We start from the raw sequence: 27,883 nt of genomic DNA, 5'->3' as shown, positions 1-27,883 counted from the left end.
GGTAGGCTAGAGATTCTTGAGCAAAGTCACATTCTTTGCCCAACCTTCTTTTCTATCTTGAAAAGCATTTATTTATGGAGGCATCTTGCTAGGGCTTCACACACCTCCCAAAAGTAACTTGCATATTTTACTAGCATCTAAAAGCATTTCAGCAAAAATTTCTGTGAACTGACAGGAATGGTCAGTGGGTGTTTTCATTCTTAAGAGTGCATGAAACTGAAAACTGGAAAAAAGAACCATGAACCGATACGAAATGTTGCTGCAGCTCTTGCTTCTGGCTCAAGTGGCTTTTTTACTTCTCAAGTAAATGGTTCACTGCTGATGACGTGAATTTCCTGACATACAGAGTAGTTTGTGAGGAATCAGATTTTTGCCTTTATAGCTGCTGAGTTTCAAGCCAGAGAGAAATGATCATTACATTTCAAGGATAAAACTGAGATGAGAGAAGTAATTCTGCTTTTTAGTATATCTGATAGATCTGTACTAAGATTTCCTTTTTCCTTTTGAGGGGTGGAGGGGAAGAGACACTTTTCTACATAGTACAGTCTGAGGCAAATCCTGACTAGTTTCTTTTCCTGAATCCATAGAACAGAATATTTCCCTCCTGATATGTAAACAGAACTTGCAAAAGAATTGGGGGAAAAGCCTAATCAGATAATCACTCATTAGAGACTCTGTAAGTGTACAAAACTGTAGAAGCAACACCAGGAGTGAAGTAGCTGCGTGGTGTTTTATTGGTGTTTGTTTTTAATGGTGTGCTTGCTTATTTTCCTGTTTTGTTCTTTTTTCCTTTGTACCCTCAACTTGCCATTAACCACACAAACAGTAAATATTTGGTTTAAATACCTGCCATGTGAATTTCCTGAAATAATGGCCTATGTAGCCCTTAAAACTGTTCAAGATTAAGAGCTGATCGAAGCTACTGCATTCTTTCCTTTTCGTCAGAATGAAGCTTTGAAGAGTGACGGCGGAAGCATTTCTAATAAAGCCCCTGACATATGCATTGTGTACAAGCTTCACTTGGAGTGTGGCAGATTGATTAACCTTGTTGATTGGTTAGAGGTATGTGACAGTGCAAACAGGGTCTTTACCTGCTCTCACTATTCTGATTTATCCTTTTGCTGCATGTCTGCTTTTCTTTAGTGCCTCTTTTGACAGCTTAAATCATTGCACACCTCAGTCCCTCCTGTGCAAGAATCCAATCACCAGCCCACAGAGGCTTCCTCTGACTACTGTGAATCATTTATTTACAGCATTATTACTCTGTGATGAAAATCTCCTGCTTCTATTTTATGCTCGGCACAGATCTGATCTTATGCTTCACAAAGTTACCGGTTGTTTTTTTTTTTGATTCTCTTTTAAGTCTTCTGTGACACTTCTATGGAAACTTTCAGGCAAATGCTGGTGCTTGCCAAGTGTGGGGCTCTTGGAGAAAATGCCTGTGCTGAGGAAGAGCAAAGGTCTTTCTAGCCTGATATCCTGTCTGTGATGTGACCAAAAGCGGGGAGGAGTGTAACAAGAGAACGTACATGAATATGATAACATTCTCCAAATACGCCCTAGCTAACAGTCATGTCTCGGGGGAGACCTTAGAGCAGCTTCCAGTACCTAAAGGGGGCCTAGAAGAAAGCTGGAGAGGGACTTTTTACAAGGGCATGTAGGGTAAGACAGGGGTAATGGCTTTAAACTGAAAGAGGGGAGATTTAGATTAGATACTAGGAAGAAATTCTTTCTTGTGAGGTTGGTGAGACACTGGCACAGGTTGCCCAGAGAAGCTGTGGCTGCCCCATCGCTGGCAGTGTTCAAGGCCAGGTTGGACGGAGCTTTGAGCAACCTGGTCTAATGGAAGGTGTCCCTGCCCATGGCAGGGGGTTGGAACTGGATGAGCTTTAAGGTCCCTTCCAACCCAAACCATTCTAGGATTCTGTGTTTTAGTTCTACTGTTTCCTAAACGGCAGTGGTTTCTCTATCTCATAAGCCTATCTGGATTATATTACCAGTGTACCTTTTTAGCAACCACAGCATCCTCTGGCAAGAAATGCTGTAGCTTAACTACAGGCAGTGCAGAGGACATTCCTTTTACTTGTTCTGTGTTGTTTGCTGCTGCCTTGTTTGTGTACTGGCACTAAAAGTGGACAGAAGCTTCTTGCTGTCCCTCAGTTTTACAGGTTTTTTCATAGCCAAAAAATCTCCTTCATTTTCCCATGTTTAAGCAGTCTCGCTTTGAGAATGTTTTTCAGTTTTGTATTGTTTCTGAGAACAGGCCAGGGACCAGAACTGTACTGGGATTTAAAATGCAGGCACACGAGTCAGAGAATGAGGTCTTTCATTCTGTATTCCTGCCATGCTAATGTGTAACCTTGCTTGCTCTTTTGATGGCTGCTAAACTGACATTCTTGTGGAGTTGCTATTCCAAGATCTCATTCCTCCTGATAGTCATCAGCTCAGAGCTCATTGTTTTATATGAAGCTCTGTCTGTGACATGTCAAATCTGTGCTGCTTTTCCCTTTCTAGGCTTTCTCAACAGTGGTGACGGCAGTTGAGGGACCAAATGCAGATGCAGCTTCCTCAGACCAGGTGGATGATATCATCCAGTATCCTTTCTCATTGCTCTCAAGTTTGACATTTGGTAATCACAGGATTAACGAACGTAGATTTTTAAAATTCAGCTTCATGTGCATTGATAACTAATTCCAGGAAATAAGGCTGGTTTAAACAGCGTTAATGTACTGGAAATGTCACAGAAATACATCAGCTGATCAGCAGTTGGGCTGGGGGTGGCGAGGTAAGAGAGCAGCTTCTGACCATGGGAGCTGTTTGAGTCTGAAATGGAACCAACAGACTGTAAACCAAGTTGAAGCTGTTCTACTCAGTTAAATCATCTGAGAGTTGGTACAGCTGCTGTATGGGGGGAGATTGACATTACTGGGGAACAGAGGGTCAGATAGCTGTGACCTAGAGAGCAGATGAAGAAACAGAGATAGGAGTTTATGATGAGGAAGATGGAAGCATTAGCAGAAGAAATGATTATACAAGTAGTGTCCTCAGTAGAAGCCCTGAGTTCTAGTACCTGAGACTTGAGATCTTTAGTTCCCTTGAAACACGCATTCTGCTTCTCACTTCGTACTGATTCTTAACTGAGGTCTGAAAAATGTCTAAAGGATGAGCATTAGAGCCAAAACTCGTGGCTACAACAGTAGTGCTGCCACAGAGCTATCACTAGCTGTACAAAAGGATGTTTATCAACTACAGGAAGAATACTTCTATGCTGTAAAACTTCACCTAGCCTTCCTTTAGTAGGCGGCCTTTTTTACAGGTCTGCTGATAATTAACACAAAACTAAATTCTCTATTTAACTCAAGGATATATAGTTGTGTGTCAGGAAGGCAGCAAGAAACATATAGTGAGGAGTATAGAAAAGGTGGTGCTGTTTTATGAAACCCCCCCAAAAATATCTCTGTAATTATCTAACTTCCCATTGTTTTGTCAGGAGACATGGAAGTAAGAATTCTTTCTTCTTCTGACAGACTACAAAATTAATATCTTCGTAGGCTTAAGTGTGTTCTAGCAGTGGGGAAAGGAGCTCCCTTTGTTGCCACATAGTTTGCACCTAGCAAAAGGTGGTTAGATTGAAGACTTGTGCTTCTGTAGGCAAATCATGCTCTGCCCTCTTCCCCAACAATTTTAGTGTAAACAGTGCTTACCATGATTTAAGAGATCTTGCCCTCCTAGAGCAAGTGCTGTCTCCATCAATACATGTCATAAAAAGAGCAATTTCCTTATCTGAAACATCCAGTGCTCGTTTTATTCGTGCTGTCTCTGAACTGGAACTCTTGGGCTTCATAAAGCCCAGCAAGCAGAAAACAGACCACGTGGCACGGCTGACATGGGGAGGCTGTTAATGTGCCACCAGGATCTCAGTAAACCTGTTCTTTCTCCCACCGCGCAACAGCTGTGTTCCCACTACCCCAGTCCTTGTAACTTCGCATACCGAGTCGAAGTCAGTGATGAGCGAATGTTGTGAGATAGATACATTCTGAGTGCCTGGGTAGGCTTGAATAGCACTGTTGGTTTTTAACGCTCACCATCCCTGTGTGATGTACTGCTCTCATAATGCTCATGTTCCAAACACTGTGTTGCTGTGCCAGTTTTCATCTTTGATGTCTGATATTTAACACTATACTGATGTAATTCAGGCTAGCAAGCCAAAAAGGACAACACTGGCTGCGTAAGCTCCAGAACTGATGAAGCAGTATTAAGTAACTTGCTCATAAGCTGATGGGAATTGAGTTGTCATGATAAAATGCCTTCCAGATCCTTGAACTACACATTTAAAAATAAATAAAGCTGGTATGCTAAGAAAGACAGTAAAGCTTCCGTGTTCTGCTGCGTGTTCTTTGAACCACAACTGCTTATAACACCCTGAAAACTCCTTCATGAGGAGAAAGGGGTGGAATTATTTTGAAGGTACAAGTTTTTGCTCTTTGAGAATATCAAAAGCAAACTGTTTAAACCATTCCCTTCTTCTACTGAAGTTGATTAGCAGTGGGTGACTTGCTGTCAGGGAAACGTGTGTCAGCACAGACTAAATGAGACCATGGCAATCATGCATGCTGGAGGAAGGTAGTAAAATCCACACCTGAAGTAAATGCTGCAACTTTTCTCTTTGCTGAGGATGTGTACTATAGGAAAGCAAAGGAAACAGCTATGTGAAAAATAACAGCTATTGGTTAAGAGTGTGAAAGCACTGCTCATCCAACAGATTCTCAGTGAAAGAACCTTCCCTGCCACTCAGCCCGGGGCAGTAGCAAGCCCAGGGTGCGCTCTCTGAGCTTCTGCCTGCATAGAGCAGAGCCTACATCTGGGTGTAGGTTACTAATGCTGCCCCCTTTGTGGAACAGGACTGGAGTGGCTCAAAGCTGCTGCTGATTCGTTTGGTCATCAGGGCAGACCAGAGAGCTGCTGCTCTCTGCCTAGAGTAAGCTGCAGATCAGTGCCTGATACTGTAACAAAAGCCATGAAGTGCTGTGGTGAAGCACTGGAAAACCATGGTCAGCGCTGGAGTTCTGGTCCCCAGGAAGCAGAGGTTAAGAAAAACCTAAACCTACACCCGATGCCAGGTATCAGAGCAGCATGGGGGTGGCTAACCAGACCAGTCTTTGGAACTCAAAAGCCACACTGCAGTTCTTACCACATTAAGCATCGATTTCCCTCAGACTCTGGGGAGCAAATGTGTTCATGCTAATGTCAGCATCCCATGTTTTCCACCTGTGGAAAAAGCCTTATAAACCAAAAGGAGAAAGCTGTGTTTCCCTGCAGGAAAGCGTGCATGTGTGCCATGCCTTGATGAACTCTCCTGAGGGCCGTGACACATGCATTTCAGCAGTTTCAGTGGAGACCTCAGGTCAGTCTTACCACCTAGGAACAGGAACAGGCTGCAGTTAGAGAAAAGTGTTTAAATTTTGTCCCTCCCAGCCCACTTAAAAGTTGAATGGTGATTACTTAAGCTTATGGTAAAAGAGACTCTATTTACCTCCAGAAAACTTCCAGCCTTCCTCAGTTTCCTTAGAGAGGATTACAGGCTTCACTTTCCTCCTCTTTGACCTGTCAGTAGAATCCGGATGCTCCCACTTGGTTGCACTGGCACTTCAGCCTACACAAACAACTGAAAAGGACAGCCTGGGGCACTGAAGATTGAATCACTTGCATAAACCAGATCCCTCCTAGGAGGGGAGAAGTGCTATTACAGGAACCTGTAACTTACCAACCAGGCTGTTACCCAGGAATGTGCACAGGATGGGTTAGGCTTGCTTTAAATACCCTCAGAGACGGTAGGAGTCATGTATTTTCCAACTGCTCTAATTGCAGAGCCACAGTCACACCTCCTGCTGTACTTAAGGGAGGGCCTGGTTCTAAACGTTGCCAGGCAATGAGGACAAGTAGTTTATTGGCCTTTATGCTGCCTAAATATACAACTTTGGAGACATCTTGATGAAAACTCAGCAAGAACTTTCACAATCTCAGTGGAGCAGCTGCAAAAGATCTTCTCTTCTACCAAGTCTCAGGGGGTGAACAAATTCCACTGTTCCTCACTTCAGAGGGCAAGCTAGAGGACCTGTATCTTAGCGGCCTTTGTACGTAAGGCTTTCAAGCAGTGGAAAGGGAGGAATTTCAGGAGGAGGAGGGGAACGCTGATCAGCTCCATCCTGAACTGCACCTATTTATCTTGCAAATGCACCTGACAAATGAAAGGGAGCAGTAGAACAGCCAAACTTCTCACCTATCTGCATGAGGACAGGGAGCCAACTATTGCAGCTCCCTCCCCTCACATCACCCAATGCAAGACCAGCCTACACCATCTAATGCACACCTCTGGAGGGTGAAGTATTTGGAAATAAAGAGAAGCAAGCCTCAACAGCGTGTGCTTTTAATCCCCAAACGCACAGGCAACATGACATTAAAACAGAAAAATTAATAGTTAATGTCTGTTTCTTCCCTTTAACTACTAATAAATCTTGACACAGTCACATTTGCTATGCTAGATACGGTTTCTCAGGATCAAAGTTTTAATTCAGTACTTGGCACTTCTGACCTTAAGATGTATAAAGGGGAAATGACTAAAATTATGTAAGAAGTACTGTGTGATTTCGGTCTTCAGCAAGGAGGGCAGGAAGGTTGGACAGTTACAAGTGGAAAAAGAATGGTCATAAATTTCCTTTAGTTTGCCTTTCTTTGCAGTCCCACCTGCCTGGAAAGAGCTTAACTTCGCTGCATTCTGAACCAACATCCATCGCGAACAGAGGAGACACTCCAGCCATGAAAAAGCACCTTGTGCTTGCTACTAGGGGGTCTAGTAACACCAGGCTTTTATCGGGCAATACAGTATCAATTTTACATTTGGCTCCTCTCATATAATTTATTTACTTTTTGCTGTAAATATTGCAAACTCACCCTCACATACTCCAGCTGAAATACACACACGCGAGATTTGAACTGCAAATACTATGTAATTTTAAAATGTTAGTTTCTACAACTGCCTGCATAGTAACACCATGTTCTGCTGATACTTCTCTGCAAACAGGACATACACACACCCAAAACACCCCAATGTTTGTACTGTGGTACTGGCTCTCAAACCATGACACAGTGTAAAGCCCCACCTCTGCGTGGATAACCATACCCCATTCTGCAGTAGCCACACTTTTCAACAATGCTACTGCCAAAACTGAGACCTCAAAGTAAGTTAACTCCTTTGAATAGTTTGCCACGCTTCTCTACCACTGCAGATGCTGTTCCCCGACACCACTACCACACTGTGGTTTCAAACACAAACTTGGTAACTTTTCTCTTGGAGCCCACAACAGCAGTAAAATACAAGAACCAGCTAGGTGCTTGTACAAGCCAAACATTCATCCCCACATTTTTCATCTCAGAGAATGGCTTCCAGTACAAAGGTCATGAGCACTGGTTCACAACAAGAGCATGAACTTTTTAATACTCCCTTTTTTCCTCCCCACTGTGCAATCACAGAGCTAAATCCTTCCCAATTCCCAACTGGGGAAGGGAGAGAGCTTTCACAAAACACGGCTTCTAACCAGATTGTGCTAATGGCCTTGCTGTTCAAGGGTACAAATGCAGATTGCAAGCATCAGCACACACGACTGAAGCAATCTCCTTCCTTTTCAACCTTGAAAAATGCTGAATCATCTTATGGTTACATGCTTTCACACCTAGGCACAAAACCCGACAGTCAGGATGTACACACCGGTTTTTAAGTAGACAGTAACAGAGCTGCTTGAAAAGAATTTACACATCATTGTCTTAAAACCAGGTTAACCCAGATCTTTGGTTTCACTCTGTGAAGTTGCCGTTAACTGTCCTCAGCTTGCCTGGCTTTTGGGCAGACTGCAGCTACACACAAATATTCTCCATGTGGCCACCACAAAATGTAGTGCCAAGAACCGAGCAGTTACAGAATCTTACCCATTTCTACTTGACTTGAAAGCAGGTTTGTTTCTAAGCACCAGCCTGCTCCCCACAGCACCCCAATTTTCCCAACGCGTTCGAAAGTAATCAAGCAGCAAATCATTTCCTTACAAAAAAGTCACCTGTTAGAACAAGACTCACGTGAAATTCATCACATCAGACATCAGCACCGAGATCAGGAAAAGGAGCCAGTTTAAGGTCCATGACAGAACAAGCAGCAGGTTAAAAAAAAATGGAGTATTTCAAAGAATGCAATCTCATTTCCAAACTAGGCACGAATTAAGCATACCACAGCTGTGATGCACGAGCATCCATGGTGGCATTGGATTTCATCTGCCAGAAGACTGCTCATTATGCATTAATTTGGAGCAGCACAGGAGTGGCTGGGTGCTGACATGACATCACTTCTTATTTATAACTCTTAATATTATCCCAAAGGAAAAGATAAGAACACAGGAGACAGAGGAGGTGTATCAGGATGTTGGAGTTTGGGCAGTGGTCCACCAAGAAGTAGTGGCTTTTCTACCCTGGGCAAGTTAACAATAAAAGGAGGGCAAAAAATGAGGAGCAGGAAGGAGATGGACTGAGAAACCCAACACAAACACCCAGGAATTAAAGCCCTTGAAAATTTTGGTTTTATCTTCAGATAAAACCTGAGAAGGGACTCTAGCATATGTTCCCCATTTCTGAGACTTGGAAAATAGACTAAGAAGAATCCACATATTTAGGTAAGCTGAGTTTCAGGAAAGCGAGCAGAAAATACTGTGATACTGTGGCAATGTGCCCAATTCCGAACTTGTAACCTCACTACTAAGTGAATAAACCTTCACTAAAAACTAGAGTTCATCACATGGCTTCTCTGATACCATAACCATCAGCATGAGCCAATCAATGCCTGCATCTACCAACTGAAGTTTCAACTGCATTTCAACTAAAACTCTTCTGTCAATTTCAAGTGGTACACAGACTTACTACACAACAGACTTGCCCTTAACCAGAAGCTGGCAGTTAAGTTAGAGAAGACATCAGTTTATAATTGAAGGATTACTTTGGAACTGCTTTCAAGTCCCCAAAGCAGATACCCCGAGTCCTTTGGTAAGCAATACCTCTACCTCACAGCACACAGACCTGGACTTGCCATACAGTAACTCTGCAGTAATTCACTCTGGGACTCAGAACTGCACAGACAGCAGCAGTCTGGAAAAAGCTGAATGCACCCAACAACAAACTCCTCGACCCTGAACACAGAGATTACACACCTTTAGCTCTTCCAATACCTACACAGTTGCAGCTTGTGGTGCAAGTGCCTGCTCTATCTTACAAACAGATTTCCTTTAATGCGTCATTTCAATCTGAAGGAGGACAAACACAGCTGTTTGAGTCAGCTGCAGCAAGTTAAATCAACAGTTTCTTATCAGTTCTGTACCAAACATGCTTCCACAACAGGAAAACACCACAGCCAATCTAAGGAAGACTTCTTTGCCTCTGAAGAATTATGAGAGATTTTCACCCACCTCCTTCTCCTGATCCAAAATCCTGACCCACCCACTACTGCCAGTAAATAAAGTTTTCATTTAAACACTCAGATTTAAGTTTATTCATACACAGCAAAAGTTCCACCTGCATATTAAAAACAAACAGATTAGAAGTAAATGTTTTATTCTTCCAACTAAATTCCAGTACTACAAGGGCAGTAAAACAATGATACACTGAAAAATTGCAGCAATAAACATTTGTTAAAGACTGATAGAATAAATAAAAACTACAAAAATGAGAAATCATATAAACCCATTCTTAACCCCCAAAAAAGTCATGGAATACAGAAATGCCCTCCTTCACTATTTCACAGGCAGTACTGTGGGCTATTTGCTTAAAATTGTCCTGGGATTACATTCTAACTTAACTGTGATTACAGCTTTGTTGTAGTGCACAGTTATGAAAATCACACTAACTTCAGTCAGAAGTGTCATTCTACAATTTTATTTACACAACCAGTGAAGGGCAACTTCTAGAACACCAGCTTTAATCCTTTAACTTTTTCAAACTTATTAACATAAGAAGCCAAATTGTAATGATACAGCAAATGAGGCCACTGGTATTATTACAGGTAGCAAAGGTCCACATCCAGGTGGTACTGACATCAGGGAGCACTCCAAAACCAGCTGCTGCATAAGAGTGGTTGCCACTGACAAAAGCTTGAAATAACCTGTGTTCACAGGGGGAAAAAATATGGCATTGCTGCAAGTCTTTACTGGAACAGCTTGCAACAATAAAACAGGGTGTATAGGGCAGCCCACATATGCAGAAAGTGTGATTCATGAAACATCTGGAAAAAGAAAAAAAAGCAAGAGTTAATAATGGAGTTAATAAATGCCAGCTCTGCCACAAACCTGCCAAGGCAACATCAAACCCTGCTTCAGAAATACACCACCAGCGTGTTATGGGAGACAGTCCTAGATTTTTTTAAACAAAAGCTGCATTTTATCCCATGTCTTCCTTTCAACCTTGGTCAGCCTTCCTATTACCAATTTAAGATACTTTAACTTGGGGCCTAGCTGCAGCTTATCAACAAAGCCTGGCCATTTCAGCTCCTGAATATTCGGTAATGTAATGGTGCGAGAGGAACCCGAAGGAATCAATACTCACAACTGGCGGGCTGTTCTCCATATCGTCGCATGATTTGATCATGCGTGAACTTCACAAATGCGTCGTATTGTTCTGCAAGCATGAAGCAGAAGAAGTGTAAGTACATCAACTCAAGCTGGAACATACTGAAGGCTACTTTTTTTATACATACAAATCATTTTAAGTTAAACACACATCCACTAACAGCAGTTTTAAGTGACTTCACACAGTTCATACCTGCCATTTCCTTCTCATCCCCCAGAACAACAATGCAGCAATGTCCAAAATCCCCATTCCTGCTCATCCCCAAAACAACGTCACCCTAAGAAACTTCCCCACATAAATGTCTGTAACGGGAATGATGGTAGTATGCTCTAAGAGAACTGTGCTGCACACATACACAGACCTCAACACACCTAATGCCTGCTGAACATCAGACACTGTATTTTGAAGTAATCAAGTGTACTCATTTCACAGATCCATAATGGGGGCAGAGTAGTTAAGCAAACATAGCATTAAAGTCAGTGCTAGGGTTGGAAAAAAAACTTCTCTCTGCTTCTATCAGCACAAGATGTAAGAAAGTCAATTTAATGAAATGGTAACACAGAAGTAGAGGAAAGGCACTTGCTACGGAATTGAATTCTTTTTGGTGACCACCACAAAATCAAAAGCAAGTAACGAACTAAAAGGATGAAACACCAAGTGACTAGCACTGAACTAATTCCAGTCACAGAAGTAGCCACAATAGGAGACATGTAGTTGACTGTGGACTTCATGAAAACAGTTACTGTGTAATCTGAAATGAAATTTAGATTCAAATGTATTAATTTGGCTTTGAACTAAGTATTGCTATTTTCCTGAGAGATTATTCTTTCTATGCACATACACACAAATACATTCGCAATATTTTATTCAGTTTAATATTGCACTCATCAGCAGGGTATCACCTTTCAGAATTAGGAAATTGAACAAGGAGAGTAATATCTACCAGATGCCGCTCCTCTCCATTCCCCTTCCTCCCTTGTGGAAAAATACATGTGCAGCAATGTGGGGTGTTCTGAGAAAGGGGCAAGGTCAAAGAAGGCAATCTTCAACCAAAAATGCAGTTAGATTTGTAGTGGTTCCTAGTCCCACAGGTTTGCCCCACTAAAGTCCCCATCCTCTTGCAGGGATGAGCTTCACCTTTGAAGTAAACAGGGTATCAGTAATCAGCAAGTAGTTCAGCAGCAGCCCAAAGTTCGGATCTGACCCCAAGACCTAAGGACACTCATCCCTGGCCAAAAGGGCCCAGGGTCATGGCAGCCAGTTCCCCTCTGCCCACAAGCAGGACCTCTGTTCGCTGCAGTTCTGACCGATGGCTTTTCAGCAGCCATGCGAGGATCTTAGCCAAACAACAAAATAGCACAAAGAGCAGATTGAAGGATCTGTTGCCCAGAAACCACTTCCAAAAATACCAGCAACTAGAACTTTTCCTCAAAGTATGTATTAAAGGCCAGAAACCAACTTGCAAGCTTTCTTCTTTAATGGTTTAAGTCAACATACACAGCTGCTTTTTAGCATCATCTTTGTTAAAACTATGACTTTGGAAATCTAAAGAATCCTGTGTTACTAAAAATCCCTTTTCTTGTGGCATTCAGATTCAGAAAGTTAAGCAATCCAAAGGTCTGAGCAACCTACAGTGAGCTGTATGAAAATTTAAGTGAACACTTGCAAACACCCTTACACCACTGGCACCCTGTATCATACATGTTCTAACTACCTGTTTTCAATCAAAAGGTGGCTGAATGACATGAATAGAAACATGATTACTATGGACCTGACCTTTAGCATAAAAAGCTGTTTTTCACAACTGGATTCTAGAAAACCTTTCAAGCGAAAGCTTCACTTAGCCCCTTGAACTCCCCTGGTTTTAAAACCTGCAAAGGATCTTGCCAACCCAAGTTTATGCTAACACAGCAGTTTCAGGTAACAGGCAGGAAGGGAAATCAGGGCATTACCATGATCTGAGTTTTCCATTTATCAAACACTCACTCTGTGTGAAAGACAACTCTGCTCACAAAGAACATGGGAGAAGAAAAAAAAAAAATAAGGCAGTGTCTGGCTAACTACCTACAAGAAAATCATGATTCAGAAAGGAATCAGGAAAATATCCCAGATCCAAACATTCAGCTAAGTCACTTGAATGAAGCTATTCAATTGAGATTTATTACAGAATTCCCAGGTACACTTCCATTGACTTCACTAGTCTGCAAGAATCAGTATCACCTTACAGTACGAAGTTTAGAAAAGAATATAATCATCTGTCGGCAGAAAAACGTAACTGGCCTTCTATGTAAGGAATCTGTAAATTCTTTTGGTAGTCTCTCTTTCTAAATCTCCATATAATGCTGAAAATGCAATACTGGCTTGATATATGGGATGCAGTAAGATGATCTTTCTAGCTCTTTTGATGACCACCATCCTAAGAACAAGAACTTAACCCATCTCACTGTAAACCACCCCTGTCCCTTCCAAAAAATAGCAAAAGAAAATGTTCCCTTTGGGACTGACACATGGAGCACACATAAGGAACCTGCCAGAGGGTTTCCTGCTTGTAAAGAACCAAAAGTTTGTACTCAGAAAGTGTCTGGAACAAATGTAAATATATCTGATCTTCAAATAGTTATTATGATCACTGCTAACTGGTAACTGAAATGTATTTAAGAGAATGCAAGCAGTGACCCAATTCCTAACATACACAAATTAGAAGAGTAACACTCTAAAGGGTCATAATTCATCAGTCTGAAGCAGGTTATAAGCACAGAAATGGAGCATTAGGTCCAAAGCAACAAAAATATTTAGAGGTCTAGTTCCAGTTGTAAATAGATGCAGATTTAAGAGAGACTCAAAACTGTAGCAATTTCTTACACAGGAACAGCAGGTCAGCTATACAGAATGGGAACAGAGGCTCAGGTGCAGAGACCCCACTGTCACAGGCAAGCCACAAGGCTGACTCAAGTCTGCTGACACTCTGCATGGCCACATCACTACTACCACACCAGAAGAGATCTGCAAACTTTAATTCTGATGTGTTTTCAGGTGGGAGGCAGAACAGCTGTGGGGATTCAAAAGCAGGTTTGCTGCCCTAAAGTGCACTCAGATGTCTGTTATAATCACCACAAATATTAAAGTAGACACTGAATCATACTGTGAAGGCACCTACCTCTGAATGAACCAGAATTTAGATGCTTGAATGCTAGTAAGATGCTTAGAAGTAGAGGACTTCAACTAAAGTCCTATTTATAATGCTGACATTAACATGATCCTTATGGAAAGGTAAGCTGGCATCAGGCACCAAAAATATTAGCTAAATGGTGTGAAATACAACAATTCAAAAGAGAGCATCAGCTGAACGACTGACACTCAGGCAGATACCAAACACTGCTGGCAGCAATGTAAAGGCAAGTACTGGGAAGAGAAAGAGAAATCTTAGGTACTGTCATCTTGCCAAATTCCAGAAAAAGGAAATCAGTTCTCAAGCAGGAGGAGAAAAAAAAGCCCTTCACAAAGAGCTCTTAAGCCAGGAGAATAGAAAGGCTTTCTGGCAAAAAAAAAAAAAAAAAAAAAAATGAGGAGGAAATCATCAATTCAGACATGATAGCAAGAGAAAGTTCCATCTGAAATAAATCCACTGTTTCAACTGATTAGTAATACCCAGCAGTCATAGTTTCTACTCAAGCCAGCATAGGAGAAAAAACCTATCAAAGAGACTACACACCATTTTTTCTGTCCTGTATGCAATCTTGATCATGTTAGATCAGAAAAAAAAGTACAGTGTAACAAACATCAGGAAAAGCTTTAAGCTTTCATTTGAACACTTAAACTGCCATTTGAACACTTCTAATTACTATTAAAATTGGACCCTCCAAAGGAAGACATCTACAGTGGACAATCCTAACACATTCTTTTGAACTATAATATACCTGCAAGTTTTGTGGTCAAAATTTCTTCATACTCTTCACGGATTTTCTCTTCACGTTCTTTCAGCAAACGTTCACAGATCATTCCAACTTGTCTGAGAGTAAACAGGGGCTGTTCTTTTTTCAATGGTGATGATGCTGCAGATGAAGTACCTAAGATCAAACATTCAGGCACACCAATTTACACTTAAAAGTAGTTCAGAACCACTTTAAAATCAATTTTCTTCACAACTTTTACATTAGGAGCTTTACAAAGCATTTGGAGAAGTCTTTCTCTGCCATCTGAACACTTCTGATTACTACTAAAATTGGACCCTCCCAAGGAAGACATCTACAATGGACAATATGCACAGGCATCTTACACAAGCACTGTGAATGCCATTTACAAATTTAAGCTTCTATTTTATGTAAAAATGACAGTACAGTGTATTTGTGCAAAGACAGATGCTTTGCAAAAGCCTATTACAGTATCAGTGGCAGGGTACGCAGGATGATCTCTTGAAAACAATGCAAGCTTTGCATCCTACTGATTCTGAAAACAAGCAGCTACAATCTTCCAGATCAATGCTAATATCATGAAAAAAGGCAACAGTAACTGGTGAGAATGTACCACAAAACACCAGATAACTGAGGAAAATTACTCACTCAAGCAGGAGTCTAAAAACATACAGCAGAATTACACAGAATTCATTGTCAAAAGAAGCAACAGTAACTGGTGATATATATAAAGATATATATATAAAGATAACTAGGGAAAATTATTTATGTAACAGAGGCTAAAAAGACATAGCAGAATTACACAGAATTTTCCAAGTACCTGGCAAAGCTGGTCCAGTAAGGAGAAATGCATGTGGCTGTGCATCAGTAGAACAACAAGGATCTGTCTGCTGGAAGCTATTTTCTAAGTGTCTCCTCTTCTGCATGCGTTTGTACTCCTGTTTTATGTTGTACAGAATTTGTTCTAGAAAGAAAAACAATATAAAAAATAAGCCTAAAATAATTACAATTCAGCATTTCACTTAACTTGGTTTCCACTTAAACACCTAACACTGCAGGTAATTAACAGATGATAGACTCTTTAAACATGGCCTGCAAAACCCACCATGTTCCACTCAAGACACGAAGATTGAATCTAACTGAAGGAAAGTAACTCCAGACTGTTTGAACCAGAAGAATACTAACAAAAAAGTTGTTAGTTAAGGTCAGGTATCAGTGCCAGAGTGCTGCTAACAAAAATAAACAGCATAAGGTTAAAATTTAGAAACTATCAACAATACAATATATATGGATAAAAAATAGTCTGTAGAACTTCTACTGGTATTTATAATCTTCCCTTCACGCATTTAACTTGCAGACATCTTTCTCCCCCAGACAGCATTTATCATTCATACTGTTATGGGTAACAAAAGACTCCAGAATAAAACATGTACCTGAAGTACCATGCACAAAGCAACTACTGCTTAAAATCTCAAAGAATGGCAAACCCATAGGCAAAATACAAAAGCATTCCACAACATTTCTGTCAGCCTCAGATCTACCCAAATAAAGACAACGGATGGATCGATAGCATCTTTTAAAGGAGTACGGCAATATGTAGCTCAGCATTTGATCACAGTGAATGAAATACAGCGTTTTTAATAATCTCATTTTCATTGCAGAATTACAAGAGAAAGAGCAATCCTTGCAGTAAAACTATCAATCCTGTGTGCCTTTTTTGAAAAACTTCCTACAGAATCAGCTTCTACTGAGACTTCCAGACTTTTGTCAGAGACAGCTTTCCGAAACTCAGTACATACAAATCCGTGTGACCATGTCAGAGTTGCAAAGTACTCAGTACCTTCCTCCTTCTGTCAGCATTTTGCCAACACAATACCATGAAAAATTCTCAACTAGTTTGCAGGTTTGTTAACAGTATGCTATTGAACTTTCATATTTGAACATTTTCTAGTAAGCAACCATGTGAACAAGTAACTTCAGCTACCAGCTTGTTCAGTCAGTGAAGGAAGCTTATGCTAGGCCAAGCAGAAGCAAACATTCACCAATTCCTATTTCAGAGATTTAACTATTGTGGCGGTTCAATTCTGTAGGTCAGACCAGGAGCTCCCAATATATAAAAGAGGAAATTGTTTCTACAGTCAACAGGAATACCAGCTTTTGTCAGTGAAGCAGCTTCTTCCTTGGATTTTGTTCACTGATTAAGGCCTTACAGTTTATATCTTTTCAGTCCCATGCCTACAGCACTTGTACAATTTTCAACTCCATAAAGGGAGATCAATAACTTGGTTCAAAGCAGAGGCAAATGCAGAACACGTAATAAAGAAGCTCAGTACAGAAATGAAGAGAAGGTAACTAAACTGCAGAAAAAAGCACTCAAGGATGCCTGGAGGATTCATACTTTTTGTAGGACAAGATACATACTATGCTCCAGCGTGGTACAGAAATATATAAATCAGGTTAATCCAAGATGCAGTCAGGCTTCCAAAATTTAACAGAATCCCATGCAGAATTAGTCATATGCATACACACTGCAGCAGTGGGAGAACAGCCCTGCAATGGTTCTACTCAACGGCACTATGGTCGTAAAACAATACTTTTCCTCAGAATCCAATGCTGTTCCAGCTAAAGTCATACTGCATAATTTTGAGTAGGAACCAAATTAGCTCATACGATAACATCTGTCCTAAAGTGTCTCCACTATGAGAAACATGACTACAAGCATTCACACTGTATTTACGTCAACTGAAGAATGTAACAGACCATGTTCAACCTTCACTACGACTACCGGGTCTTGGGCATACCTTCCAGATTCCCTATGAACTGCAAAAGCATCAGCCAAATTTTGGGCATAACAACTTCGATAATAATCTTCTCTACAGCTCCCCTATTATCTTCTTGCAGACATATTCTCAAACCACATTAACCACCAAAATCATTAAGAAAAAAAAAAAACCAACAAAAACCAAACAGACTCTGGTCCAATGGATAAAACTGCAAGATGTAAAATAACAATCATCAGCCAGGTTTCCTCCAGCCCTATCACCCCTGCAAATTAAATACAGAGTAGTTCAGAGAAAATGTCAAAACAGCAGCCAGATGGAAGGAGTGAGAGCAACTGGGGGGGCGGGGGAAGAATATGGATAGAAAATTAAGATCTTTACACTGATGATGCATAGTTCTAAGCCAAATTATACTGAATTGTGAACACAGAAGTCTCAATGATATTACAGTAATTTCTAATCTACTTGTAATTTGACAACACTTTTAAACTGGCCATCTTCAAATCTCGCTCTGAAAATAAAAAAATCTCAAGAAACGCCATTGGGAGATCCCAGTCCTGAGAAAACCAAATTGATAGTTTGCATTACTATAACTTCAAATAAAGAAATAAAACTAAGCAAAGTGGAATGGAGAGGGGGGACTATTTAAACATGACAATACACTGTCCACATTGCAAACAACCACTGGCAGAAAAAGAAAAGCATTAAGTCCTGACTGAACACACTTGCAGAGCATGTACATAACTTGCTCTGGTAAATGGTATTCCTCTATTTAATCTAACTTAGGAGACTTAAGGTACTACTGCTCAGCACAGAGAACTGGAGTACAAGCTCTGCTCAGTTCTGTGCTGTTAGTAGGCAAGATCACTATGAAAATGACACATCTCATACTTCCTGATTTCCACCACTGGTAAAATGGAGATTAATAGTCAAGAAACACAAGTTTAATGTAGCACTGAACTGTTCAATGACTTCACACATGAATGATCAGTCTAGTAATGCTTCAAATTAAGCAGGCACATTTTTGCAGCAGCAAAATCTGAACATTTTAATTAACATACAGTGGCATAAAATCTTTGACTTTAAACAAAACTACTTTATTGTGAAGTGAAATGTAAGCTTGCAAGTATTTATGACTCATTTTAAACGAAAATCTGAATGTCAAATTGAATTATCTTTTCTTTTTTAAAACAATCTAGCAGAATAAGAAAAGTTGTTTAAATGCACCAAAGTTCTTCTGACATTTATGGTTTTGCTTAATAAATCCACAAAACTGTTTGATGAACAGATTCTGTTCAAAACATTTCTATAGCATCTCAGCACTTTAAAGAACCCATGAAATATTAAGGCAGTGCAAACAAGACAACTTTTGAACGATACCTATATGACAGACAGCTAACCGCAAAGCCCTTTAAACTTGTGGCCCAGTTAAACAAAGCTTAGCATTAGCAGATCTCATTCCCCAACCTAGTTTTTCTTCCAGAAAACCTTCCTGCCTTTTCAAGTTCATTTTCTTAACCTTTCTTACTTCCAATTAGCTCTGACTATTCTCTCTGCAGGTGACAAATGAATTAAAATGTGCATTTAACTGATGTCAAACACAGGTCAGGTTTTTTTTTTTCTTGTGTGTTCCTCAATGTGGAGGCCCAAACTGCCTTTTTCAACAATGACATCCATCTCATAGGTGCTGAAGTTCAAATGAGACATTGTGCGTCATGCAATAATTTATGAGATTACAAAAGGAATATATTTAATATGATCAAACATATATCACTGTGGCCTATCCTCAGTTTCTTTTTAATATCACCTTACCCCTTGTGCTCAGTGTTCCTTACTGGTTACCCTAAGGTAGCAGCAAGAAAAAGCCACACTGCTAACACACTGAAATGAATTAGTACTTCATAAATGATGTTTCAATTTCAGGATGATTATGAATCCCAGCCTGTTATGCAAGACTGTATTACATTGCCCCTTCTCCTCCTTCAAGTTCAAGGCTAAGATAAAGAATGGCAAATAAAACTGCTACTATCTGACCATGACCACTAAAAATACAGAGGATTCAGTCAAATACATCTGAAAATAATGAGATACTCTTTTTTCATCTAGAGCACAATGTACTGAGAGCATAAAGTTGAGTACACAGGTTCATAAAAGATCACATTAAGATGAAGGACAACATTCACGCCAGTCGTCTTGAAGAGTAAGAGATGTCACTCGGGGAATCAATGTTTCACATTTCAGCTGCTTTCACACCCAATGAGGAGAGAATAAAACGTGAAGGGGCAAATCAGAATATGATCTGTCACACTAATGGATTACAAAGCCAAATATTCATTTCCAAGGAGTGATGTCGTCCTCTTACTTCCTTTAATTCATGATAAAAGGCAAGTTATTCTTTTTCAAAGTTCTGTCATCTAATTACTTCATCCTGACCTGTAATTACCTAGAAATTACGTACAAGAGAAACAGCAGTTCAATTTGAAAAGGTAACAAGGCAAACAATTTTCTTCTCCAGTTTAATAACCGCTTATCAACTATGAAGGTGCTGATTGTTTCCCCTGAAGGATTTTTTTCTTTTGCCTTGATTTTTAAACCAGCAATCTCTCATCTTAGTTCCTGGCTTCTCTCCTTTAGCTGAAGGCAACTTTGGCAAAACACATAGGAAGGTGACTCAATAGGCTGAAATCAGAGTAGCAGTTTTCCTGGCCTGAAATGGAACCTAAAGCTCAGGTTTCAGTTTGCGATGTCACCATTCAACATATGCATTCAAACTTGAACCATGCCTGAGATTTCTTCTAAGTGAATCAATCAAATGCTATCCTGATGTCAACAGCATACATCTTCTGGGACTTCAGTTCCTGTCAAAGCCAAACTGCTTCACTGTCCTAGTTCAAATTTATAACATTTCCATTAGGCCATCACACTTATTCAACATCTAATTGATGCTACCACATTCCTAGTTTTGGTCTTCCCACCAGACTACTGATAATGATAATTTTAAGCAGCTAGCTTTCCCCAAGGGCAGCACTGCAACATAGCAATGGATAACTATTCTTCACTTTTTCTATCTACTTAACCAGGGTATCCACAGGCACAGACAGAAATTAAAATAATCCAGATATTCCTCTTACTTTCCTGCTTTGGTCACAGACAACAGCTGTTCCAGTTATGTTTCTTAACTAGGCATGGTCTGTTAGACTTCAGTAATAGAATGTATACTTCTGGAAATCATGCTCACGTCAGAGGAGCATGCTCTAAGCCAGAGAGAACACTGATAATGGGTACATGCTGACACTTCACAGCCAGTGTCTATAGCTACAGAACGGCCAGCAGCAGCTCGTAATGGGACTCTGTGGCACAGAGCTGGCCACTTCACCAGATCCAATTACTCAAGGTCTCAGGCTGACGAAGGTTCTGGTTCTCCCACAACAAGCTGCATGCTCACATATGCATTAGCTCATTCTGCCAAAGTGTTATTTCAGGAAATCTCAGTTCTCCTGATCAAGGGGTTGAGGAATGAAAAATAAATCAAGCAATGCAAAATGTATTAGACACAGCAATTAGATCTTTCTCTTCACATTAAAAAAATGTCACATTGCATTTATCAGACTTGCCACTGAAACAAAAAACTGCTTCAACATTTTATGACATCTACAACAAAGGGTATTTAACATTTATAGGCACCACAGGCATCTATAGAAATTTCTCATATAAATTATCAACTCCAGATGCAGACATTGTGTGCCTTTTTTTTTGTTTGTTTTGGTTTTTTGGTAAGGGGTGGGAATGTTTTGTTTTTTAAAATCCTGATGATTTCTGCAATACTGGAGCACAATAAGAAACTTGGCATCTTGCCAAAGTAATTTAGCAATAAATACACATGCAGATAAATGTTAACAAAACAGAAATTAAGCAGAAGGAGATGCAGCACTACTAATATGTCAGGTTCCAAAGCTGCTAGATCTGTTCATTTTAAAGCCAAACCTGTACTTGGCCACTGTCTGACCAAGTTTCAGGCAGAAACAGTTAAAGTTTGCTCAACAGGGCAACTAAAAGGTCACGGGAGGACAGCCTGATGGGAAGACTAACAGTTCTTCCTATTCAAAAAGGTCAAAGTCATTTTCTTGCAGTAACTTTGCAAATTTGTGTAAATTAGATCCTTTCCCGCCCCCCCCCCCCCCCATTATGCTGTGAATGAACAAGGTATACATTAAAGAGAAATTTAGCTACCTTCTGTTTGTAAAGAGTCCCTCGTGAGGGACTCTGACAACCAACTCCATTTGCTGTCTTTAGACATTTGCCTTATGGCTGCGTTTGAGCAGCAAATACCACTTAAGCACACGCATTACTACATACTGCATAAATTCACTAGATTCCATATTCCGTCAAACATTTGACATTATCTCTGCTCGGATTTCAACCAGTGTTCTGAGTTGAAGGACTGTTCTCAATAACTCAACCCAGTACAATTTTTGGTTTGCAACATTAATTAGTTGCTGGGGAAGGCAGATGAATGTTTCAGATGGAGGAAAAATTGCATGTGCAGATGCAAGAGTTTGTGGATTTTTAAGTGATTACACAAACTGTTTTTAAATGCAACATTCTTTCTGATTCTACAAAGTTCTAGCTGCAAGTTAACCTCAGATTTCAGATGAGGAATATGGAAGCAAGCTGCTGATCTCAGTTTGTCTTCTCAGTTACTATGTAGCATGAATTAGATTTAAATCCCTAAGGTCAACATTCCATTTCCCTTCTCCCCCCTCCACTTCTTTGGACTGTATTTCCCACTGTAGCTTCAGTCTCGGCTGAAAAAAAAAAAAAAAAGCAAGTCAGACGTTCAGGCTTTCTATGCTGACCTGCCTTTGAATTTAAAAAACAACTTCAGGATAATTTATTCTTCTTTTTCCTTCTTTCCCCTTTCCCCCCCCCACCCCAACAAAATCTTTCATCAGGGTAAAGCTGCAAATAATGGTCCTAAAACATCCCGCAGAACAGAAAAATAATACTGCCACTGCTTCCTCCTTCCACCCTCTAGAACTCATTTAACAGCTTTCAAACAGCACAGCATTTAGCACTTCAGAGGAAACCGAACATGTACAGTGCATTACGCGCAGGCACCCAGACTGAAGTGCAGTTACTCTGATCATACGCAACAGCCTCATATATAGCTAGAACTTACATGAAAGTAAAACTCAGCTGTAGTATTCAAGCACTAGAAAACTTCTTAGAGGAGCTGCTTTTTCAAAATCAAACCCATCTTATGCCAGGCAGGTATGTTCTGCACCACTTATAGTGAACGCTGTTCTAAAAATGTTCATTCTAGATGTAAACAATGGTATCCAAAAATTAGCAGGAACACACATGAGCATGCTCAAGCCAGTAAGCACAGTTCCACAGAAGGTATAGCCACAACTGCAATCTGGCTGCCAAATTCACAGAGAAACTGGAAGTGACCTAACAGCTGTTCAAATAACCACAAAATATTAAACCACTCTTGTTAGAGATAAATTTCATCTTGAATAAGCCTACCCTCTCTCGAACAGACATACCGTTTATTTGTCTATGACCACTCTGAAGACAGCTGTTTTCTTATCTGACTACCACACTGTACTCTTAGTTCTCAGCACCACCCTCAATCAACCCGTATTATGCTTCCAAATAATTCATTTTTTTAAACGATTCACCATGTGGTAAGTTCTGGTGCTCATATAGTCTCTGCTGGGTATAGTTAAACACTAGCAGGACAGAGTATCAGACAGATAGAAAAATGCTTAAGCGTGAACTTAAAATGAAGTAGCAGCCTCAGGTTTTATATCCAGAACTCTGATTTTGTATAACCATTAATTTTCATTAAACAAAATTCAGACAGACACCTTTTAAGTGCTAGAACCCTAACCACTGCAGTAACACACTGAGAAAACCATAACTGAAGTCAACTGAATTCTGGCTATTGTTACTAAATTTCCCAATATAAAAACTGAACAAAACAGTGACTCAGTTGGCAGCACGTTTTAAAGTCAGACTGGAATTCCTTTCACACACACAGCGAGATTTCTCTGACCCAAATGTAGAAATCTACACCAGAAATGGTCATATAAATTCATTTTACAGTCAGTGGAAAGCAACACATTTTTCCATAGCAAACTTGCCCTCATCCTAAGTTGGAGTTCTAGAATAAATGGTCTGTTACTTCCTACTATCAAGAAAGCTACAAATTATTAGGACACATGCACATTTACAAAATTGGATGAGATGAATTCCACACAATCTTTCAAGTGGCCCCTTTAAAATTACAAGCTCTGGTTTTTTTTGTTTGCTGGTCGAAATGAAATACACACAATGTGGTAATACCCATGAATTCAACTGCAAGTAAAACCTAAGCGCAAGCTGCTTAACAGTCACATTTGCACTCACACCATGCAAAGGTATTTCTCCTTGTAACAGACCCCACAGAGGGAGCTTTTAAACAAAACGTGTAAATGCACACAATTTATAAATGTTTCAAGTTTTGCTCAGGAGCAGTCAAGTGCTGTAAAAGACATTATGATTTACTGTCCTTCACTTTTCACTGTATTATACAAATGGCTTACATAAAACACACCCTTGACAGGAGAGAATCACCTTCTCACATGGATTACCACCTGCACCTCTGATTTTCTCAAGATAAGATGAGGCCTGTATTTGCTCAACTTCAGTAACATTTTCAGTTACAAGGCCCTTGAAATCATTAACATAGAAGTCTAAATATTGCCTCAAATACTGCTGTGGGTTATCTCTACTGAAAATGTTATTATCTCCTTTCAGCAATACACATTTACTGACCAGACAATATTTATATTAAACATTCAAAACCTAAGCTCTCCAAATCCCAAGGAAACAAGCCAAAAGCAAACCTTGCAATGAAGCCACACTTACCTTCTAAAAAGAATCAAATCAATTGTCATTTTAAACATCTATCTCAAAGTATATGTAATGCCTCACTGTACCAGGGAGTGCCATCCATCACAGCTCCCATCCCAGACCGCTGACTCATTCAAGATCTTTTCCTAGAGGTTCAAAAAAATATCGAGGCACTGATGCCAAGTTTAAGTATTCTGTATGCCCTCTACGTATTTCCTCCGTAGCAATTTATTATTTGATTAAAACCTGTAAAAAAGGTGTTCTACTGTACAGTTTTCAGAATCGAGAATATAAAAACAAGGCACCCTCCTACATGGAGGAGATAGCAATTTCAAAACATATTCGAACTTTATGCTCAGTAACAACAGCAGTAATCCGGAGCTAACTTTTGTGTAAAGGGAGTACCGAATGCAGCAGCAGCAGGAGGAATTCAGCTGCAACAATTGCAAGGGACTTCTTTTTCCTGCACACAAAGGACACAGATCCATACCTCAGCGCCACAGCCACTCACGGCTGCGAGCTTAGCCGTTCTTAAGTGCATTACTGGAAGCTACCCACTAGACTAACCCGTAAGGAAGGGCCAATCAATCCTGCGTGCCCGGCCAAGATTCATTCCTTTCTTCTCTCCCTGCTCTCTGGTAAAGCGAACTCGGATGATTCTTTGCTTGACAATTACACAAGCAGACCCGGAGCTTTTAGGGCCACCGGTTGACTCATCTCTCACACGTTAAGAATGTAAAAAGATTTTGTTCTCACCCGACGTCTCCAGGACGAGGAGACTGCCCGATTCCGTTTTATCTGCCCCGAAGGCAACTCTCACCCTAGCACACAATCGCTTTCATTGCTCGGTTTTCCTACCAAACTTTAAGGATGCCACAGAATGGGTCACCCGGGACGGCGGCACGCATTAAGGGACTGGAAGCGGAATTACCCCTTTGTTTTATCTGCTTTTGCCTTTTCCCACTGGCGTTTTGCGGGTGATTGATGACAGGCCGCGCTCCCCGCCCTCCCCCTGCTCCCCCCTCCCTCACCCCCCCGATGTCTGAGCAACGGGAGGAGGTGCCGCCGCCTCGGCTCGGGCAACGTTCGACCCACCGATAATGGCTGCAAGGGATCGATGGGGGCCCCACCGAGAGGGGCTCCGGGCGCCGGCTGGGAGCGAGCCCCAGCCCCGCTGACACCACGGTCACGTCCCCCTCCGCCACCCCCAGCGTTTCCGCAGCTTGACTCGCCCCTGCGGCTCTCCTTGCCACATCCAGGCACCCGTGATAAAGGGGAAAAAAAAAAAATCCTCCGTGCCCGTCCCCGACGCGAGGAAAGCTGGCCCCCCACCTTCCCCAGCACTGGATCAAGCCACCCCCACCGACGTTCCCCCCGTTCCCCTGCTCGGGTCCCCCTCTCCAGTCTTCCCTCCCCCCCCCCCGACCCCTTTCCTATGGCCACCCGCCCGCATCGGCTCAACCCGCCCCCCCCCCTTCCTCCCCGTCCCTCCTCCCCCTCTCCTGCTGCAAACGGCCATTTCTATTGTGTCTCCGTCGCGGCGGTGCCAAGTCGAGCGGGGATCGCCCCGGCCCCCGCCGCTGCCAGCCGCGTAGCCCGACAGAAAACGGCTGGAGTGGAACGCGAGACCCACCCAACCTTCCCCTTTTCTTCTTCTTCCACCTCCCCCTGGTCCCGGCCGCCTTCCCGGCCCCCTGCCCTGCGCACCCGCCGCCTCCCTCGCCGCCGCCGCCCGCCCCGCTCCCTTACCCCCAGCCCTCCACCGCCCGCCGCTCCGGGGGGCTGCCGGGCACGGCGGGGCCGCGTCCCTCACCTGTGGTGAGCCGGGACGACACCTCTCCGAAGGGTGAGGGCTCCATGCGCAGGTATTTCTGCGGGGAGGCGGCGGCGAAAGAGGAGGAGGCAGCGGCCGAGGCCGGGGCTGACAATGGCGCACATCGCCTCCGCTTCGGGGACGCCGGGCTCAGCAGCGGGTCGAAATCCAGAGTCCTTTTCAAAGTGGCGCCGCAAGCCATGGCGCAGGGCGGCGGCGGGGCGGCGGAAGGGGGCTCAGAGCGAGGGGCAGGGGAGACGGCGGCAACGGCGGCGGTGGTGGCAGCAGCCGGCCCTGCCCAGACGCGCCTTCCCCGCTGTCTGGGGCGGGCAGGGGGGGAGGGAAGGGAGGGCGGCAGGGAAAGGAGGGGGCAGCTGCGTCAGGGCCTCCGCCGCCTCCCTGTCGGCCTCTCTCTGGGGAGCGGCCCCGGCCCCGCCAGCGGCTCCGGCTCGGCCGGCTGGATCCCCGCTCTCGCCGCCCGCCCTGCCCTAGCCGGGCCAATTCCGCCCGCAGCTGGTAGCGGGGTGGAAGCTGTGCCGAGGGGCGCGGGGCCGGGCCCGGTTACCCGGTCCGGGGCCGCCGATGACGAGCGATGGCGGTGGGGCCCGGGCGGCAGCGGCGCTTCCCCCTGTGACTCCCACACCAGCAATATGGCGTCAATAACAACGCCGCGGATTCAAAAACCAGCCCTCCACACTGCGCCTGCGCTCCCGGGGCGGTGGCGGCCGCGGAGGCTCAGGGGATTTGTGGTTTCTCCGCCCCGGCCTCGCGCTCAACGGCCGAGCGCACTCGAGGGCGTGGGGACTACAAATCCCGGCGTGCCCTGCGCCGGCCGCCCCGGCTTCCGGGATCTGATTTAAATCCCCCCTCGGAGGCTGCTGTGTGGGGTGCGGGTTCGGGGATGGGTCGGTGCGGTGGTGCCCGCGGGTGGCGGGGCGCAGGGCTGGTCCCCGGCGCGGCTGCCCTCGGCATCCTGGCAGTCTGGCGCGGCCTTGGGGAATGTGCGGGAGGGTTCCTGTCCGGTTCCGGAGGCACAAAGGGGGCTAGCGAAGCTCCGCCGCCTGCGCTAGGCCCTGCGGCGTGGGGCCTCCTGTGACCGCAGTGCCGAGCGGGTCTGCCGGCGGCTGTGTGTCCGCCGGGAGGCTAGCTGGCTGTGAAGTATAAGGGTAAAGTGCGTTTAGTGGCCTCCACACTGAGGGAGGGCAGTGCGGGGAGCAGGCAGGAGTCGGAGATAGGAAGCGGGTGGAGGTGACAGCTAAGGACGGGCCAGAGAGGGGCTCGGGGTGTCGAGAGTTGTGTCTCCGTGACCAGCCGGTTTCCTCGCGGTTGTGTAAAGCGCTTTCTTGATCAAGGAGTGCGGCGGGGGAAGAGGTTCAAAGAGCCATAGCTGCTTGTGGGAAGAGCGGAGCTCTTTCCTGTTCGGCTTCTGAATTGAAGTAAACTGTGTCGCAGTTCACGCCAGTGGAAAAGTTAAGAGAGGTTGATAGGCCCCAAAATATATGTATCTTTCAGCTTTTTCTGTATCAAAGCGTGTTAACTATGGGCACAAAGACAAGTTGTCTTTGGAAGATAAAAAGGAATATACTCATAAAATGTTAACACTTCAGTGGTTTTTTTTATTATCTTGTGAAATAGAAGCTAGCCTTTCTCAAATGATATCTAAACCAAAAATAAAACAAACCTTTCTATCATTTGGAAGCAAGTTTTTGCTTCATGTGTTCCGTGTGTGGTGTATATTGTTAATTAAGCCATAACAGCACCCAGTCAGGCTAAACACTAACCTGATGTGTGTGCTGGCAATATGGTTATGATACTCTTAGCAT

General features: G+C 42.8%; 2 protein-coding genes across 8 annotated transcripts in view; one reads left to right on the top strand and one right to left on the bottom strand.

The window, feature by feature from the left end:
• The window catches only part of ORC3 (origin recognition complex subunit 3), a 37,944-nt gene extending 33,572 nt beyond the window's left edge, over positions 1-4,372 (top strand). For all 3 annotated transcript variants that reach the window (XM_030490907.1, XM_030490909.1, XM_030490910.1), the window contains 3 exons: positions 946-1,062; positions 2,515-2,594; positions 3,797-4,372. In XM_030490907.1, the coding sequence (XP_030346767.1) occupies positions 946-1,062; positions 2,515-2,594; positions 3,797-3,902 (303 nt within the window). In that variant the 3' untranslated portion in view covers positions 3,903-4,372. The remainder of the gene's footprint in view (positions 1-945; positions 1,063-2,514; positions 2,595-3,796) is intronic.
• Positions 4,373-9,628: 5,256 nt separating this feature from the next.
• Positions 9,629-26,801, bottom strand: AKIRIN2 (akirin 2). Of its 5 annotated transcripts, none has more exons than XR_003992074.1 (6): positions 26,061-26,801; positions 15,388-15,531; positions 14,574-14,708; positions 11,600-11,793; positions 10,633-10,704; positions 9,629-10,312 (listed from the first exon to the last, which is right to left on the bottom strand). XR_003992074.1 is itself a non-coding variant. In XM_030490919.1 (5 exons), the coding sequence occupies exons 1-5, from the start codon at positions 26,260-26,262 to the stop codon at positions 10,302-10,304; spliced, it is 564 nt and encodes a 187-aa protein (XP_030346779.1). In that variant the 5' UTR covers positions 26,263-26,771; the 3' UTR covers positions 9,629-10,301. The 5 variants fall into 5 exon arrangements, 3 of the variants coding, with proteins under 3 accessions (XP_030346779.1, XP_030346778.1, XP_030346780.1); XR_003992073.1 differs by having other exon boundaries at positions 14,574-14,723; positions 26,061-26,782; XM_030490919.1 differs by lacking the exon at positions 11,600-11,793 and having other exon boundaries at positions 26,061-26,771.
• Positions 26,802-27,883: the final 1,082 nt, after the last annotated feature.

Source organism: Strigops habroptila, chromosome 6 (genome assembly GCF_004027225.2).
Source record: "Strigops habroptila isolate Jane chromosome 6, bStrHab1.2.pri, whole genome shotgun sequence".
NCBI classification, from domain to species: Eukaryota; Metazoa; Chordata; class Aves; order Psittaciformes; family Psittacidae; genus Strigops; species Strigops habroptila.
Note: the sequence above shows the minus strand (reverse complement) of the source record. Positions and strands in the feature narration are given on the sequence as shown.

What these genes read in the sequence shown, in the direction of transcription:
- AKIRIN2 (XM_030490918.1), bottom strand. Translation starts at nt 26,262, where the DNA reads ATGGCTTGCGGCGCCACTTTGAAAAGGACTCTGGATTTCGACCCGCTG. An exon ending in GTCGTCCCGGCTCACCACAG is followed by an intron (nt 15,532 to 26,060) that starts GTGAGGGACGCG and finishes TTTTCTTTCTAG; the next exon opens with AACAAATTCTGTACAACATA. An exon ending in TTTGACCACAAAACTTGCAG is followed by an intron (nt 10,705 to 14,573) that starts GTATATTATAGT and finishes TCATGCTTGCAG; the next exon opens with AACAATACGACGCATTTGTG.